The 16,668-nt window shown below is 51.6% G+C and overlaps 6 protein-coding genes across 6 annotated transcripts; 3 read left to right on the forward strand and 3 right to left on the reverse strand.

The window, feature by feature from the left end:
- Nucleotides 1-1,275: 1,275 nt before the first annotated feature.
- AYO21_07005 (hypothetical protein) lies at nt 1,276-2,694 on the forward strand (the record flags this gene model as incomplete). The annotated part of the gene is made up of 4 exons (XM_022656963.1): nt 1,276-1,433; nt 1,484-1,525; nt 1,577-1,675; nt 1,725-2,694. The coding sequence occupies 4 exons, from the start codon at nt 1,276-1,278 to the stop codon at nt 2,692-2,694; spliced, it is 1,269 nt and encodes a 422-aa protein (XP_022510762.1).
- Nucleotides 2,695-4,676: 1,982 nt separating this feature from the next.
- AYO21_07006 (hypothetical protein) lies at nt 4,677-6,520 on the forward strand (the record flags this gene model as incomplete). Its single annotated transcript, XM_022656964.1, has 4 exons — nt 4,677-4,788; nt 4,966-5,007; nt 5,095-6,160; nt 6,214-6,520. The coding sequence occupies 4 exons, from the start codon at nt 4,677-4,679 to the stop codon at nt 6,518-6,520; spliced, it is 1,527 nt and encodes a 508-aa protein (XP_022510763.1).
- Nucleotides 6,521-8,683: 2,163 nt separating this feature from the next.
- AYO21_07007 (hypothetical protein) lies at nt 8,684-10,435 on the reverse strand (the record flags this gene model as incomplete). Its single annotated transcript, XM_022656965.1, has 1 exon — nt 8,684-10,435. The coding sequence occupies one exon, from the start codon at nt 10,433-10,435 to the stop codon at nt 8,684-8,686; it is 1,752 nt and encodes a 583-aa protein (XP_022510764.1).
- Nucleotides 10,436-10,790: 355 nt separating this feature from the next.
- On the reverse strand, nt 10,791-12,890 carry AYO21_07008 (hypothetical protein; the record flags this gene model as incomplete). The annotated part of the gene is made up of 1 exon (XM_022656966.1): nt 10,791-12,890. One exon carries the CDS (start codon nt 12,888-12,890, stop codon nt 10,791-10,793), a length of 2,100 nt encoding a protein of 699 aa, XP_022510765.1.
- A 778-nt stretch (nt 12,891-13,668) lies between these two features.
- Nucleotides 13,669-14,101, reverse strand: AYO21_07009 (hypothetical protein; the record flags this gene model as incomplete). The annotated part of the gene is made up of 2 exons (XM_022656967.1): nt 13,669-13,982; nt 14,041-14,101. 2 exons carry the CDS (start codon nt 14,099-14,101, stop codon nt 13,669-13,671), a joined length of 375 nt encoding a protein of 124 aa, XP_022510766.1.
- A 430-nt stretch (nt 14,102-14,531) lies between these two features.
- On the forward strand, nt 14,532-15,925 carry AYO21_07010 (hypothetical protein; the record flags this gene model as incomplete). Its single annotated transcript, XM_022656968.1, has 2 exons — nt 14,532-15,620; nt 15,704-15,925. The coding sequence occupies 2 exons, from the start codon at nt 14,532-14,534 to the stop codon at nt 15,923-15,925; spliced, it is 1,311 nt and encodes a 436-aa protein (XP_022510767.1).
- Nucleotides 15,926-16,668: the final 743 nt, after the last annotated feature.

The raw sequence follows: 16,668 nt of genomic DNA on the forward strand, positions 1-16,668 counted from the left end.
AAAAGGAAAATATCCAACAGGTAGCAGAATTCCAGGGCTTACATAGTCGGATAGTGCCTCATTTCTGCTCAACCAGCTCAACCAGCTCATTGCTCATGCGCAAGCGGCCAGATATCGTCTGATTGGCAGATCCGCAAGTCTAGGTTCCTCGTTGCGGACAGGCTGAGTCCTTGTCGACACAAACCTTCGAATCGTGTCACACGCCAAACACTGTCTCAAGCGAACCTGGCGGGTTCTTTCATATTGCCAGAACCAATGCAATCCAGCTCACTCACCCTGGTCCTGGATGGTTAGGCACATATCGTGCATGGTGCTGCGTGGCCCTCTATCTATTAGCTGCATGGGTCGCTCCTCCTTTCGGCTATGGACCGATGTGCTGCCAAAACTCTCAGCACCGCATGATACACTGCTGTCGGAGTGCTACCAGGCCCAACGCATTGCGGAGATGGCTTCCAATTTCTCAAAAGCGTGACACAATTCAAGTTCTCCAGACTCCTCGAATACTCTTGTCTAATTCAACCATGGAGATCCCTGGTCGGCGTGTCCCAAGGGCTCAGGGGAGCCGGGGGGGAAAGGAATTAGATCAACGGCGCGGGATCTTCCTTTTCGCAGCTATCCCTAAACCGACCGATCCAAAAAGCCGGGTCCGCATGCTTCCAGACAGAAACTGGCACCATCAAGTCACTTTACCCAGCTCTTTTCCATCCAGAGATAGTCAATCTCACCAGCATCTTGGACATGCAGATAGCAAAGGCTTATGCCTTCTAATTGTAGGGAGGGTTTGCCGAGTTCAGGTAAGAGGAAAGAAAGGCTGTCACCACTGTTGAGCCGTAAAGGGGCCGACAAAACTGGTAGACAATTGCCAGCGTGCCGACCATAGCTAGGCAGCCTGAAGGCTTACAGGATGACTGGTCCATCAGATAAGAGGGCCTGCTAAGAGGCCAGCTGGTCGAAAAGTGCGGCTTGTGCAATGCTGCGTGGTCATTCGAGACGTCAAAGACCGAAGGCGGGCGAATCTGGCGACGGATATTCAGATTATCCGATCCTGAATTCATTCTAGTCCAATATAGGACTAGTTCAATATCTCAAGCGGCGCGTCCCTGTGGCCGCCTTCAAGTTAGAACTTCAACTTGGGGGTCGTTCTACCGAGTCTGCGACCAACCGTTCTATCTTCCATTTGCTTTGGATTCTTCGTTGAGACTCTCGTAGTTCTCAAGTGACTTCAGCTGTTTCCTCCGTCTCCGTCTAAACAGGCCCCTCGACCTAGCAATCACCATGGGCGACGTCCTTGTTGACAATCCCGCAAACACTGTTCCGCCTCACAAGAAACCACCCATTTCAGATTCCATCCCGGATATCGATTCTTTGGAAGGAGCTGGTACAGATGGGGGTGACGAATACTCCACGTTGAAGAGGTTGCAAAGACATTTAGAGTAGGGATTTATGCACTTGTCTGTGGTTACGCCACAGCTGACCATCCCAGATATATCAAGCTACAGGAAGAATATATCAAGGATGAACAGAGGTAGGCTAAATATCGTTGACAGGCCGATGTGCTTGCTAACTTTCTTCCTAGATCGCTAAAGCGGGAGCTGGTGCGAGCGCAAGAGGAGATCAAGCGCATACAGAGCGTCCCCTTAGTCATTGGCCAGTTCATGGAAGCTATCGATCAGAAGTAGGAGTGTATCTCTCTCACGCATATTCGGCCCGCTAATAGAATACAGCACCGGTATTGTCCAATCTTCTACCGGCTCCAACTATGTCGTCCGCATTCTTTCGACCCTCGACCGCGAAAAGCTTAAGCCGTCCTCCTCCGTGGCCCTCCACCGTCATTCCAATTCTCTTGTTGATATCCTACCTCCGGAAGCCGATTCTTCGATTGCGATGCTTGGAGCTGACGAGAAACCTGATGTAACGTATGCGGATGTCGGCGGTCTCGATATGCAAAAACAGGAAATCCGCGAAGCAGTGGAACTGCCACTGACACACTTTGATCTCTACAAACAAATTGGCATTGACCCGCCACGAGGAGTCCTGCTCTACGGCCCTCCGGGAACTGGGAAGACTATGTTGGTCAAGGCGGTTGCCAACAGCACGACTGCCAGCTTCATTCGGGTTGTCGGCTCCGAATTCGTCCAGAAATACCTGGGTGAAGGACCTCGCATGGTTCGAGATGTCTTCCGGATGGCGCGAGAGAATTCACCTGCTATCATTTTCATTGACGAGATCGATGCCATTGCTACCAAGCGTTTTGACGCCCAGACAGGAGCAGATCGAGAGGTTCAGCGAATTCTTTTGGAACTCCTCAATCAGATGGACGGCTTCGACCAGACAAGCAATGTCAAAGTCATCATGGCTACAAATCGAGCCGACACCCTAGACCCTGCCTTACTCCGACCAGGTCGTTTAGATCGGAAAATCGAGTTTCCATCCCTGCGAGATCGCCGAGAACGACGGTTGATATTCAGTACAATTGCCAGCAAGATGTCATTGTCACCAGAGGTTGACTTGGATTCGTTAATTGTCAGGAACGATCCGTTGTCAGGAGCCATTATTGCGGCGATTATGCAAGAAGCCGGGTTGAGGGCAGTTCGCAAGAATCGGTACAACATCATCCAAGCTGATTTGGAGGACGCATATTCGAGTCAGGTCAAGGGAGCACAGGAGGCAGACAAGTTTGATTTCTACAGGTAAAATGGGACACATTGGGTCAGGGCAGTCATGTACTTGGGGCTTGGGACAACTCGATCGGGACAAGGCTGGAGTGCATTGCATTGGTGTGTCTCTGTTCGACAAGCGCACGCTAGATATCGCGGCATAAATTACATGCTCAAACAAAAGGGATCTGTCGTATTAGGATCGTTGCTTAGCTCGAGCAACCCACGGTGATGGCGAACATTCTATTACTAATACTCGGTACACGTCCATGAGCATGCCCTGCCAGTACATTTTGTACACATTTTCTTGTGAGAATATGCAACAACGCACGTGATCTAATGCCGTTGGACGGCATTAGATCACGTGATAAGTGAGGTTTCCTTGTACTACAGCGAAGTATACCTGATCGTAGGGCGAACATCAACACCACTCCTTTTCGTTTGGAGTTGGATTCTTTATGCTGGTTCAGGGGCAGTGACCAGTTGTCGAGGTATTAGGACGTAACATCCGGGAGAGGTGAGCACAGAGAACCTTGGAAAAGCGGTATATCCTCGCTACAATGCAAGTTAATCCCCTACAAGTAGAAGATCCATGCAATTGGGGGAGCGTGGCGTGCTTGCAGATGCGCTTCGATGCACCAAAACACACTTTATGGTGGTACTAAGGAAGAATATTGACAAGGGTGGCGTGGTGGGGTGGAATGAGTCCATACCCAACATAGACTAACCCGATGTACGTGCTGGGGCAATTTTCATCGACGATTGCGTCAGGATTGCGAGTCAAAAAGAAAAAGTGAACCGACACCCACAAGCCGCCAAGTAACAGGACAACCACAATAGGCTGGGGGTGGTCCTCCAAGTGGTCCTCTCCTGCCCCCCATTATTGTCTATTCTTTGCCTTTCCAACTATGAGTTATTCTCACCACCCCCGAGAGCCTAATGACCCAGAGAATCCTTCTTACAGGGGGGAATTTGGGGAGGAATGTACCTCGTACACTACTCGTAGACGGTTTTGTCCCAGTCGGTGAACTCCCTCTGAAAGCTTCTTCTTATGCCGTCTGTTTTTCTACTCGTAGGTACTCGATACAAGTCAACTTGGCCTCTAGTGTCTACATCTGCGTGCTGAGGTCATTGACATCTCTTTTTCACCCTGTTTCCAAACTTTCCCATCATCCTCTCCAATTCTCCTCTCTTGTGTTCCAGTTTGAGCCTCTTGAAACAAAAACCCACCACCCAAACTCGGTCATCAATCAAAAAGCATCACAACAATACTTTTCGATACTTTTTCTCGGGGCTATTGTAACCTCCCTAGGGCTCCCTGTATTCGCTCGATTTGTCGATCACGGGACTTTGAACCTCTTGTGTTGGGTCCTTTATCGGTTGTATCACCAAGGCCGCAACAACACGTCATCACTCTCCTCTCCTCCTCTTCCTCCTCTTCTGAAACCCGCCTTCGACCCCCGATTCTGGCTGCGCCCTCGATCGCCCCTTCGTGTCGCCAATCTCACAAACCAAAATCGTTTGATATCCCAGATTTCGACTGGGTGTCAATCCGTGGAGAAGGGACTCGCTTGTAAAAGAAAGGCATAGGGAGGTGTACGACTCGTCCGGTAAGTCGATGGGTGACAATTTCCCAGTCTTTGTGCAGGCCCGGAGGCAATTCCCGCCCGGCTGCGATCGAGTATTGGGGACTGGGCGGGTCGATATGAGTGGCGAGCAAAAGCGAAGCTCTGAATTCTGATGGGCTCCCTGGCTGGCGATCGCCATCCACTGCCGACTTCCTTGCTGACACGTCTCTGATTCGCAGGCTCCCTGGTTAAACCCACCCTTGCGCAGGCCGCTCGGACAAAGCCAACCCTGCTCCCTCAGGCTCGCCCCCCCCCCAAGCCTGCACTCCCTCGTCTGCCCTACCTCTAAAATATATGAGGCGCCAACGCCTTCCCAGCTCTATCGACGTCACTTCTGCAACGGCTGACGTTGTTTCCTCATCTACGTATTGCTTCATCCCATCCCGACAATATGGCGAGTGCCGCAGTCGCAACTCAACCGTCACAACAACACCTTGGGGCTGGCCCAACTTCTCGTACGTCGTCGCCTATGGACAATAAGAAAGCCACAGCGAAACAAGAAGGTTAGTCCATCTCGCCGCCCCCTTTTTGTAAAAATTTCTTTCATCCTCGCCCGCCCACACCCTCATCGTCGCGACATCATCATCATCAACCGCATGATGACGATTGTTTCATGCATCAATACAGCGCCGCCAGCCGCATTCTAGGGATCAATGCTGACCACTGTGACGCATGAATAGCATCCAAGGCATCCCCGTCGCAGGCTAAATCCTCGCTTCCAGGTACGCGTCGGCACGCGCCCATTGATTTGCTTGCGAAAAAATGTCAAAAAGAAAAAGAAAAAACCCATTGCTAATGCGCCAATGTAGAACCACAATCCACCTCGCTGGCCGAAGAACCCAAGCCCGTCGTTCAAGCATCAGAACCCCTTGCGCCGCCGCCGCGACCCGCGCCCACCACTCAAGCAGAGACGCCCGACTACTTCTCGGCCCTTCACAACAACGGGAGCAGCATCGTTCAAGAATTCAATCCTTTCGAACAATCATTTGGAGCCCCCTCAACAGAGACGCCCGGCAAAAATCTGCTGCCTCCAGTCGCGGCTCTCACCTCTCCTGCCATCCCTGGCACCAGTTCAACCGGAGGATACAATTGGCAAAGCTCTCTTCGGTCGGGGCCGCTGAGCCCTGCAATGTTGGCTGGACCACAGCAAGGTGACTACTTTGACAGTATCGGTCGTGGCTTCCCCACGCCAAACGAGTCATCCCTTCGGACTGGCCTGACTCCGGGCGGTGGCGGGTCTATGTTCCCGGTCCCCAGCCCAAACTCACAAGCGCTCTTTAACTCTTTGCAAAGTGGCGGGGCCACTCCTGGTACCCTTGACTTTCATCGCACAGCCATCAACGCTGCTGCACGAAACAAGAACAACCAGTTTGCCAACACTTCCAACCCACAAGATACATCCACCAGCACTATGGACTCTGTGCACGACGCCACCGACGCTGCCAATGGCCTGTTTATGCTCGCGAAAGGAGGCCAAGCTAATAATCAATTCGCGGTACCAAACCCGACATCCGTTCCAACTGCCCCAGACCAGAAACGGAACAGCAGTGACACGGGTGAGAGCGTTGAGAGCCCCCAGGAATCTAAGCCTACCACCCGTAGTGGCCGTGGTAAGAAGGCCGTGAAAACAGAAGCGGCCGGCAATCGAAGGAAATCTGAAGCAGGTGCTAAGGGAAGCAATAAACGTGCCAAGGGCAATTCCGGGGCTGCCAACGTCGATCCTGCCCTTGACCCTCACGAGGAGGAAGACGACGAAGATGATGACAACAGTGATGATGGTGAAGAACACGGGAAAGCCACGACAACGACCAGCAACGGTAACAGCAAAAAGATGACCGATGAAGAGAAGCGGAGGAATTTCCTTGAGCGCAATCGGTAAGTTCCATCAAAGCCCTCGCTTCTTGTCCCACGCACTAAACCTGTGATAGTGTTGCCGCCCTCAAATGTCGCCAGAGAAAGAAACAATGGCTGGCTAATCTCCAGGCCAAGGTGGAAATGTACTCTGCCGAAAATGACAGCCTCAACACCCAAGTTGCTCAGCTCCATGATGAAATTCGGAATCTCCGTACCCTTCTGATGGGCCATAAAGATTGTCCCGTCGGGCACGCCCAGGGTATTGGGCAATTTTTGAGTGGTATGCAAGACCCTAACGCATTTGGCAACCAACATGTCAACCCCTACGGAATGGGCTTGCCAAATGGCGCACCTCTACAACCTGGCATGCAGCGAACGTGACCATGGCACACATAGCAGTGCTTTGCCAGGCGCGGAGGAACAAGTTACATTATTTTGCAAGACTAATATTACTCGTCATGAACATTCGACCATATTTATGCTTGCAGGGGCTTAACAGTGTGAGTACAGAGGCGTCGTTCACTTTCTGGGCGTAGGGAAGGTCTGGCCATCATGCAACAGGCTAGGGTTTCGATGATTTTGTCGCATCTTTCTCACGATGCGCTGTTGACTCTTTTTACTTTGTACATAAAATCTCCGGAGAATTGGGGCGGGAAGGGTTTTCTGTACAGCACCAGGCAAAAGAATAGCAACGGCGGTCTGTGAAAAATTCTTGGTGCGGCCCCATGGAGAGCAGTGTCTTTTTACCCTTTTGGCTCTTTGCTGATGCGTTATGCGAGAACATACACACACGCGCGCACATGTGGTTATGTGGGAGGGGGCAGATGGATATGATGAAACGTCCATGGCACAACGAAATGGGGAGAGGGAAGGAGAAGAGGCAAGGGTTCAAGGGTTGTCAAGCGGTTCCTCTGCAGGTGTCCTTTTCTCTCCTTACTAGAGAGGGATGGAGGAACAACACATGCAAAGGAACAAAGAGCTTACTTACCGGGCTACCTGGATCCTGGTGCAGAACGCGCACCTAGATACAGATAACATTGTAGGCTAGTTTGTTGAAAGGGAAAATGCTGATTTGATCAAGCGTCATTTTGATTGTTCATATTCTTCAATGAATCCCTAGGAATTAGGAATTGTTGGTCTTGTCTCGCGCAAGGCTCTAGATGTGACACCGTTAGGGTCTGGAGCCAGTCTCTATCGAACAGAACAGCGAACCACATGCAACTTTTACTCGTCTCATACAATTATCATCCGCAAGCACTGGTGTGAGGGCGGGTTTCCACGTCATATCCCGGCGCGAGGCTTTGGAACAAGGGGGCCGACGAAGGAGAAAAGAGGGGAGGATAAAGTACAGTAAGAAGGAAGGGTAGGGAGAGCAATAACAAGAAGATACATAACTCCATTTCCCCCCCCCCCTCCCCTCCATGCCTTTGCCTTTGCCTTTGCCTCGCATCCCTAGGTATGCATATATATACATATATGGGTCAATCTGCTTGTCGCCACACACAAAGGACATGGAACTATGCAACACTGCTGAGAGACAGCGGTGGGAAAGGGCACAAAGTGTTGTAGCTAACCAAAACCGCCCCGCGCCATCAATGATCGACTTGGCATTCCACTGCCACGAGAGAACCATAAGGTCAAAAGGACATTTCCAAGCCCTTGCCTACATGCCGCTCGACAGAGCCTGAGCAACTAACTTCTCCCAGATTCTGGTATGAACGTCCTCGAGCAACTAGTCTTCCATTACTGTCCAATTTTAAGGGACTATCCTGCCCCGGGCATGGGGTAAAGGACGGCATTTTGGTGGAGGAATGAATGCCGATCAGGAGGGTGGAATAGACGTCTGGAGGGGGCGGGGCGAAGAAATCAGCGGTAGTCTCGAGCGACAAGTTGACGGATCAGATAACAGGAGAAGAAACGGGAGGAGAAGACCAAGGCTAGACAGCAAAGAACCTTGCGCTTGTGAATTCTTCTTGGGTTGCGTTCAACCCTCAGGCTGACAATCGAATATAAATTGACCAAATATAGTCACTAACAGGGGTTGTGGGAATAGATTTCATTTTTTATACCTCGCGACAGGGGGGACGAAGCTCCGCATGTTACCAAGGCTTTGCTCTGTTCAAGATTGTGTTTATAATCGGCGATTCATAAAGTGAGTACCTACGCTACCTAGCTCTGGACATTTTAATCAGTAGTAGGTACAAAGTTATAGGTGCTTTCCTGCAGCGTTTTTGATCCGGTGTTCTAGAAAAGAAATAAGCTTATTTTGAAGATTATGCTGGCGCAAATGACTTTATGTAGGAGCAACGTTTTCCCTGCTTATCACACTTGTGCCTTGGCAGGTCCGAAGATTCCTTTGACATGAAAACAATCTTTCGGTACCGATGGCTTTCCTTCATCATAGATTTCTTGTATTTTGGTCATCTCGCAAGCCTCGCCACGCCACGCCAAGCCGTCGCCTCGCAAGGGCTTCGTTCGCAAGGCTGTCAAATACAGTAGGTTTGCAAGGATGACTGCTTCTATAGTTGGGCCGCTTGCGACGATCTAATTAATAGACATTTCCTCCCGTCCCGCGAGGGTGACCTCCTCGACCAACCTCTGGGCCGTCTCCCTCGCGGTGGAAATATTTATGACCGCGCGGAAAAACGCACCCTTCTCGACTTCGTGACCCAATGCCGGCGCGTAGTCGACCATGAAGCCCCGAGAAACCAGAGAGCGAGTGATTCGGCTTGTTATCGCCGAGTTGCGCTTGCCGACGCTTTCGGCCTCGTGGCGTTTGCTGCCATTGATGACACGGCTGTCGTTGCTCAGGTCGTGGACCATTTTACCTCCAGGGGCGAAGTAGAAACACACCTGTAGACAAGGCGGAGGGTTCGTGCTCACGAGCAGTAAATCGGGGCTCTGCTCGACAAGGTCGGCCAGGTAACAAGCAACCGAATAGGCATCCTCGATCTTGGACGAGTACCCCAGTGTCCCGTAGTATTGCCAGGAGAGGAAGAGCTTCAGACTGTCTCCCCGACGTCCGCACTGGAGGGTGAGGTCGGCGAGGTCGTTGGGCGGGGTCCAATCGTCGTCAAGCGACTGTGTTTGCTCGTGGCCGTTCAGTCCCGACTGCTCCGACCCGCTGTGGTCCTCGTCGTGGAACAAGTACCCCGCCCGCAGAGTATTTGCCGCGTGAGCATTCTTGAGATCCTTAAGCAGGAGGAAGCTGCACGTCACTGGGACGCCCAGCATTTTGTGCGGGTTGATGGCGATGCTGTCTGCGAGATCACACCCCTTTAACCGCGTCCGACGCAGGCTCTCAGAGAAGATGAAGCTTCCGCCCCAGGCGCCGTCGATGTGCATCCACAGCCCGTGTTTCCTGGCAATCCCCGCGATAGCGCTAAAGGGATCAAATGATCCCAGCACCGTTGTTCCCGCAGTGGCGTTGACGTAGAATGGAGTTCTCCCTTTCCCCTTCTCCCGCACGATCAGGGACTCAAAAGCCCCCGGATCCATCTCTCCAGACACCGGATCGACAGGTACGGAAATGACGCTTTCGGAACCAAAGCCACATTGTTGGGCGGCCTTTTCGATGCTATAATGCCCGTGCTCAGAAGTGAACATCACCAACTCTCTCCCTCCGGCGTGGTTCCCGAACAGCTTCGTTTCCGGATACAGCGTGTTCCGCGCAATAACGATACTGGTCATGTTGCTCGCGCTTCCGCCCTGAACGTTGATCCCTCCAGCTCTTGGGCCCGTGAAGCCGAACATTGCCGCTAGAGCTTTCGTGGTATAAGTCTCGACGAGTGAAAGGACGGGAGAAACTTGGTACACATGCAAATTTGTGTTGAGCACGCTGAGAATCAATTCTGCCGCTATCCCAGGAGGCAAGGGGGCGGAGTAGAGTTTGTCAAGAAACCCGGGAGCAGAGGTATTGACGCTGTATTTCAATATCGAAGACAGAGAACTAACCAGTCCATGTTGGCCCGTACCTTGAGAAGGCAGGCACAGGGTACCGTCGGAGGTCAAGATGGAGAGCAAATCTGAAGGAGAATGTGACTCAACAAGAGGGGACACAGGCACGGCTTGGTGGAGTTGGTGGGCTTTGCGCTCAGAGTCGGCTTGTCGGACAAAGGGGATGAGCTGGTCCAGGACAGACGCGAGGAGGGTTTGCAACTCATCAGCTCGAGACGCAAAAGTGTCATTGGCGCTGTCATGGTTTATGCCATTGGACTTTTGTGAAATAGGGTCACTGGGCCGTGCATTTTTTGAGGTCAGGCCGTTGACGCTGCTTTTTAACGAATGGTCAGACATGCTCACCAACCTTGTATCAACATAAACATTCCAGGGGTGAGCTTGGGTGCACAGATAGTCAAAGCCCAAAAAATCATACAGGGGATATGAACAGCCAACGAAGAAAGGAAATCTATGTTGTCTAATCCCAATAACCGGTTTGCCGAGATAAAGTCTGCAGAAAAAAACTGCAATTGAGCCGCCAGGGGAAAAATTCTACTGAGCCTCGCTTGTGGTATTTGGTGGTGCGGTTTTCCGAATGACGCAATTCTGGTGGAGACGAGGCTGAGGGCCAAGGGATCCTGCAGAAAATAGATGCCGGCTTTTCGCGAACGTCGTTGACCTCTGTCCATCTTCTCATCTCCTCTCTATTCCCTCAGGCTCTTAAGGCGTTGGTTCGAACCACGGGGGTAGCGTTCGCGGAGCTCGCAGGAGTACGGCTATTCTTGGCGTTGTGTGACTTCAACTTTTGAGAATGCCGTTCTCGGGCGAGCTCGATCGCCGTTTTCTTCTTCTCTGGCACCGATGCTTCCTTCGACGGCGCAGCCAATGTGCTGTGACTCTGGTGGTGGCCCTTGGCAAGACTGCGCCACTCAGCAGGCCGTCGATGGTACAGGTCCATCGCCCAGTTCTTCCAAACGTTTCGGCCAAAGGGTGACTCTCGAAGTTGACTTTCATTGCTCGCGAGTTCTCCGGCGAGTCGCTCTTTCATGAAATGAAGCCCGTCAGTGGCTGACCAGAGGGTATCAGCCACGTAAGAGCCAACAAGGTCTTGCGCTAGTTCGCCGATGTGTCCATAGAAACGAGGGACAAATTCTCGTCTAAATTGCATGTTGGATTCTGTCGGAGACAAGGCAGATTGTATCACGCGCGAGGAAGCTGGATCCCGCGACATCGCCATCAGCACTTTGACGTCCAGTGCCAACATGCTGTTCTGCACAAGGGTGCAGGTTTTCGGAGTTTTGAGCATTGTCTGGGCCAAGAGAGAGCCATGGACGTCAGTCTTTGTGTTTGTCGTCTCTGCGCCTTTCTTCACATCGCGCTCTTGTGGCTGTTCTCCAGCTTCGACCGCATGGAAGCCGAGAAGATTGGGTAGGAACTCGTTTCCGTCAGCGGTGTATTCAGACCTAATCACATCCGATACGTCCTGTAGGTCCACGCCTCGCAAAGCACATCGTTCAATCAAGACTCTGATCAGGCCGGTCCTCCGCCTAGAAATGAGGATTGGAAGCTCTGCCAAAATCAACCTTTTAGCTTCATCGAGGTCGTCTTTCCCCAGCCGTTCAAGAATCCTCATGGCAACATAACTTGCTGTGTCATTTTTCGAAATGCTGCCGAGACGGGGCTTCAGAACATTCTTGTAGAGCTTTTTGAATGTTTTGCCAGGGAGTTGCTTGACCAGAATCTCGACCAAATGTGAGCCGGTCGGATCATAAACTAGTCCAGATATGAATTTGGCGCTCTCAGACTCCTCCTCTAGCTCTTCGTCTGGCAACAATCTTCGAAAGACCGAGTTCTCCTCTGCTGTCTTGTTCTTGCCGGACGTTGAGAGTTCCACACGTAGGAGCAACTGTAAGACAGGATTGCCAGTCGGGTGTGTAGCTAATGCTCTCAGATAGGTCGTGTCCAGCGCTGAAATTGCACTCTTGATTAACTTGTCAAGGGCGTTGCGGAAACTTTTCGGTACGACCCGTTTGCTCTCAGATGCTCCGATTTCTTTCTCGACTGGTGCGGCCAGATTTTCCTTCCTTTTACTCGCAACCATCGCTTTAAGCGAATCATCCTCTAAGGATAGGCCCGAGAGGATGAGGAATAACACTCGAATGGTGTGGGAAGCGAACCTGTCAGTGAGTAGAAACCCCATGTTTGGTTCGAGCTCTTCTGTAGCACCGAGAAACAGGCCTTCCATGGACATCAAACCAGTCTCGTCGGCTTTATCGACTTGAGGCTCCCTTTCCACATGCTTCGCCGCCTCTAGAAAAAGCGTCTCACAACAATGACTTCCAAATCGATGACGGACAAGATAGGTCAGGTTTCCAAGAAATTTGCTAAAAAGATGTCGCAACTGTTCAGGCGTTGACAACTTGATGATCTTCTCCAGATACCTTGAACAAGATTGACTAGACGCCACCTTCATTTCTTTGCCTTCGGTCTCTCTGTGCACTGCCTCGAGAAAAGTGGCACGATCTTCAGGGGATTCGAAATCGTTTGCGACGATTTTCGTGTTTACGTTGGCGTAATACTCTTGTTCTTCGGGGGTCAGGAGTCCGTGAAACTCGGTTTCTTCTTGCGGCTCCTGTATTCCTTGCGGCCTCTCGATACTGAAACCGATGTAGTCATCCCCTGCATCGACCTCCACCACAGCTTCACCTGGGATTTCTTCGTCACGGGTATCTTCGATTTTGAGGCGCTTTGCAGATCTCTTTCCCTCTTTCTCCTGCTGCCGCCTTCCCCGCTTTTTGATCTCGCGAGGCATTTTGAAAAGGCCCAACCGGTGTTGAGCAACGCTAGTGCTTGGGAGGGATTATTGAGCAGCAAAGGACAGATATAGAGGTGAAAGCGCGAGGACAGGTTGAGAAGTCTGGAAGTACTAGGGAAAAATTAAGCCGCCAAGGCCGCTCCGCAAATCCACCAATCAAACCATATTTGGAGCAATTGCCCGCAGCCTTCAACGGCGCTTCAGCCTTGTCGTTGCGAGGCCAACGAGGCTTTCATAGCGCACAGCTACCTACTTCTGATTTGTCTCACACTGGAACAATTTGCATCTTGTAGAGTAGAAATGCCTGCTACATTCGTGTCACTGCACATATGCTATCGCCAGTGAGCACCGCAGCCGTGCGGTCTTGTTCCCCGGCACCCCTGTCTTTGGGCATCCCACATATCTGTCCGCTTTCAATCTCACCATCCTCAGTAGAGAGCTGAGTTGCCTTGAGATATATCGTTAGGGATGACACGGCGTGAGCGACAACACCGGAAAGTGTGGAGGGAGCGTTGCGTCCTACCAAGCATACACTGAGAACTCCCGGATGGACACATCCCACAGACGGAGTGGTGATGGCAACCACTTAACGACTTGACGAGGTTCATCTGGACGTCTGCTGCGGTCGCAGTCTTAAATGTGATGTCGAAGGTCATTCGTGATTCCGGTAGTGAGTGGGTATTGAGTAGTATGCAGCATGCAAAGCTGCTGTTCTTTGTTAAAGACCTGTCTCGGTAGTTCCCACGTGCACCAAAGAATGTGTTCATTGTTTTCTTCAGCCCGCCCCCTGTTCCTGTGCGGCCACTTGTATCTTTTGTTGGAGCTGCATCAGTTCGATCCTCGTCTTCTCGCTTCCTTCCTGCAGCTCCTTGATCCTGGCTTCCCGCCTGGTTATTTCCTTGTTGATGAAATCGAGCCGACCGTCGACCGCATTTACAGCCTCCGTCTTGTCCTGCTTCAGCAGTACTGGGCCGACTAGCTTGTAGATGCCCGCATCATCGGATAAGGACGTGAACTCTTTCTGGACAGCCTTGTTTTCTTGCTGCTGCGCCTCGAGTTTCTGGCGTGCTTCCACTGCGGTTTGTAGATCTGTGGCTCAAAGGTTAGAACATCAGCAGAGGCGTGTCTGGGGCATTCTATATCCGACCGTCTTGGAATTTTTGCAGAGCTTCGGACAAAGCCTGCAGCTTATTTCTGTCCTCTTCCATGGCGTGCCGGCCTCGAAGCGAATCTGATTGCGACGGGAAGATTTGTAACAGATTTGTACGTGCCTGGAATGGGAAACCGTATTAGCGCGCAGGGCGATTCGCGGGGCAAATGCCGGTGCGCCGTCTCCATTTCCATTTCCATTTCCATCCCACCTTCACATTTGCAGCTTTTGTGACGACTCTACGCTCTTCTTACCCTGGCGTTCAGGCGACTCTGAGACCCGATTCCTAGATCTTGGTATAGCTGTGCAGGATCGGGGCACCGAAACCTCTCATTCGTCTCAATTGCAGCCTGCGGGCCGTCATCAATACGACCTCGCCGCTTGTTTACCCCGACTGCATCTGCTCGAAGTACCTCCATAACCACACCTATTCGACATTTTGCTCCTATTCTGTCTAGATATCTAGCTTCGAAGCTTCGCTACCCAGCATGTCTAACACCGACTTTCTCGGCCGCGCGATCGACACGGTTAAAAAAGCCATTGAGCTTGACACCGCCGGTTCCTACGAACAAGCCTACCAACAGTACTATGCCGCCCTCGAACTCTTCATGCTGGCCCTGAAATGGGAAAAGAATCCAAAGTCAAAGGAAATGATCCGTGCAAAGGCGGGCGAATACATGGATCGAGCTGAGAAACTCAAAGCACACATCCAGACCAACGACTCGTCTAATCGCAAAAAGCCCGCTGCCATGGGAGTAAATGGAAAAGCGGTCAACGGCGCGGGAAAGGGGGAAGCAGGAGACAAGGATGAAGAAGATGCCGACTCAAAGAAACTCCGTGGACAATTAATGGGGGCGATCCTGACAGACAAACCGAATGTCAAATGGGAGGACGTCGCCGGCCTAGAGGGCGCAAAGGAAGCACTGAAGGAGGCTGTCATCCTACCCATCAAATTTCCCCATCTATTCCAGGGCAAACGACAACCTTGGAAAGGCATATTACTCTACGGGCCGCCCGGTACGGGTAAATCATACCTTGCAAAAGCCGTGGCGACAGAAGCAAACAGCACATTTTTCAGCGTGAGTTCGTCGGATTTGGTGAGTAAATGGATGGGTGAGTCGGAACGACTGGTCAAACAACTTTTCAACATGGCAAGAGAAAACAAGCCGGCAATTATCTTTATCGACGAGGTTGATGCCCTGTGTGGACCTCGAGGCGAAGGCGAATCCGAAGCGTCAAGACGTATCAAAACGGAGCTTCTCGTGCAAATGGACGGTGTGGGGAAGGATTCCCGTGGTGTCCTGATTCTCGGCGCTACAAATATTCCCTGGCAGTTGGATGCTGCCATCCGCCGACGTTTCCAACGAAGAGTGCACATATCTTTACCGGACAAACCGGCACGGATGCGGATGTTCGAGCTCGCCGTCGGAGATACGAAATGCGAGATGACACAGGCAGACTACAAGACGTTGGCAGACTTAAGTGAAGGCTATTCAGGGAGTGATATAAGCATTGCAGTGCAAGATGCATTGATGCAGCCCGTGAGGAAGATCCAAACAGCAACACATTACAAAAAGGTAAGTTCGACCACCTTCCCAAGCCCTTGATCGTTTCTGCACTCCAAGACCAGCTGCTAATCGATGCCGATGGCGGAAACTAGGTCGTGGTTGACGGCGTTGAGAAACTTACGCCGTGTTCCCCTGGCGACCCTGGCGCAATGGAAATGACCTGGGTGGACGTCGAGTCGGAAAAACTCCTCGAACCTCCGTTAACCGTGAAGGATTTCATCCGCGCAATAAAAGCGAGCAGGCCGACTGTATCTGCAGAGGACTTGAAGAGGAACGCCGAATGGACGGCCGAATTTGGAAGCGAGGGCGCATAGCGCGGCATACGAACGAAGAAGAGATAGAACTTTTGTATGGAAGGGAAGTACGAAGACGACGATTAGCAAATGTCATTTTGGCCGGTTATGAGGTACTTGGGAAAGAAAGGGACGAGCAAAGGGGCGTTTTTTTCCAGGTCTTGTTTGCAGTGAGGGCTGTGCTCCACGTGCTGGCCATGTTCCTCGGAGCGCAAGTGAGCGGTACTGAAATACAACATGCAACATGAATCGGATGTTCTTGAACGATCAATACCTCGTATAAACAAACCAACTCTGTCTTGGACGAATACCATACCCCATGCATGTCTGGCCGTCACAACAACAGCCGTGAAAAACAGCCCTGGAGAACGAAAAGTGCGGGTTTGCCCTTGCCAGTCTCGACAGCCTCGCCAACCTCACGCGAGCGTTCTTCACCTGCCTACTTGCGTTCAGGGGGGGGGGGGGGGGGGTTGGAAGAAATGGCAAGGGGAAAGAAAGAGAAACAACAGGACCAGAAAAAGAGTCCAAGATCCCGTATGGCAGGTAGACATCTGTCGTTGCGGATGGCAGAGCATTCGATCCGATTCGATGCAGGACATTGAATGGTTGTTGTCACAAGTGGTTTCGGTATTCCTTTGTGCCTGTCTGTCTCTCTGCCTCTCTGTCTGTTCGTCTGTTGTCTATCACCGCCGCCCAACCTAGGCATAGTCCCTCCATCGCACTCGCACTCGCACTCGCACTCCCACTCGTCTTACCCCGTATAT

This window comes from Fonsecaea monophora, assembly GCF_001642475.1.
Source record: "Fonsecaea monophora strain CBS 269.37 chromosome Unknown Scaff51, whole genome shotgun sequence".
NCBI lineage: Eukaryota > Fungi > Ascomycota > Eurotiomycetes > Chaetothyriales > Herpotrichiellaceae > Fonsecaea > Fonsecaea monophora.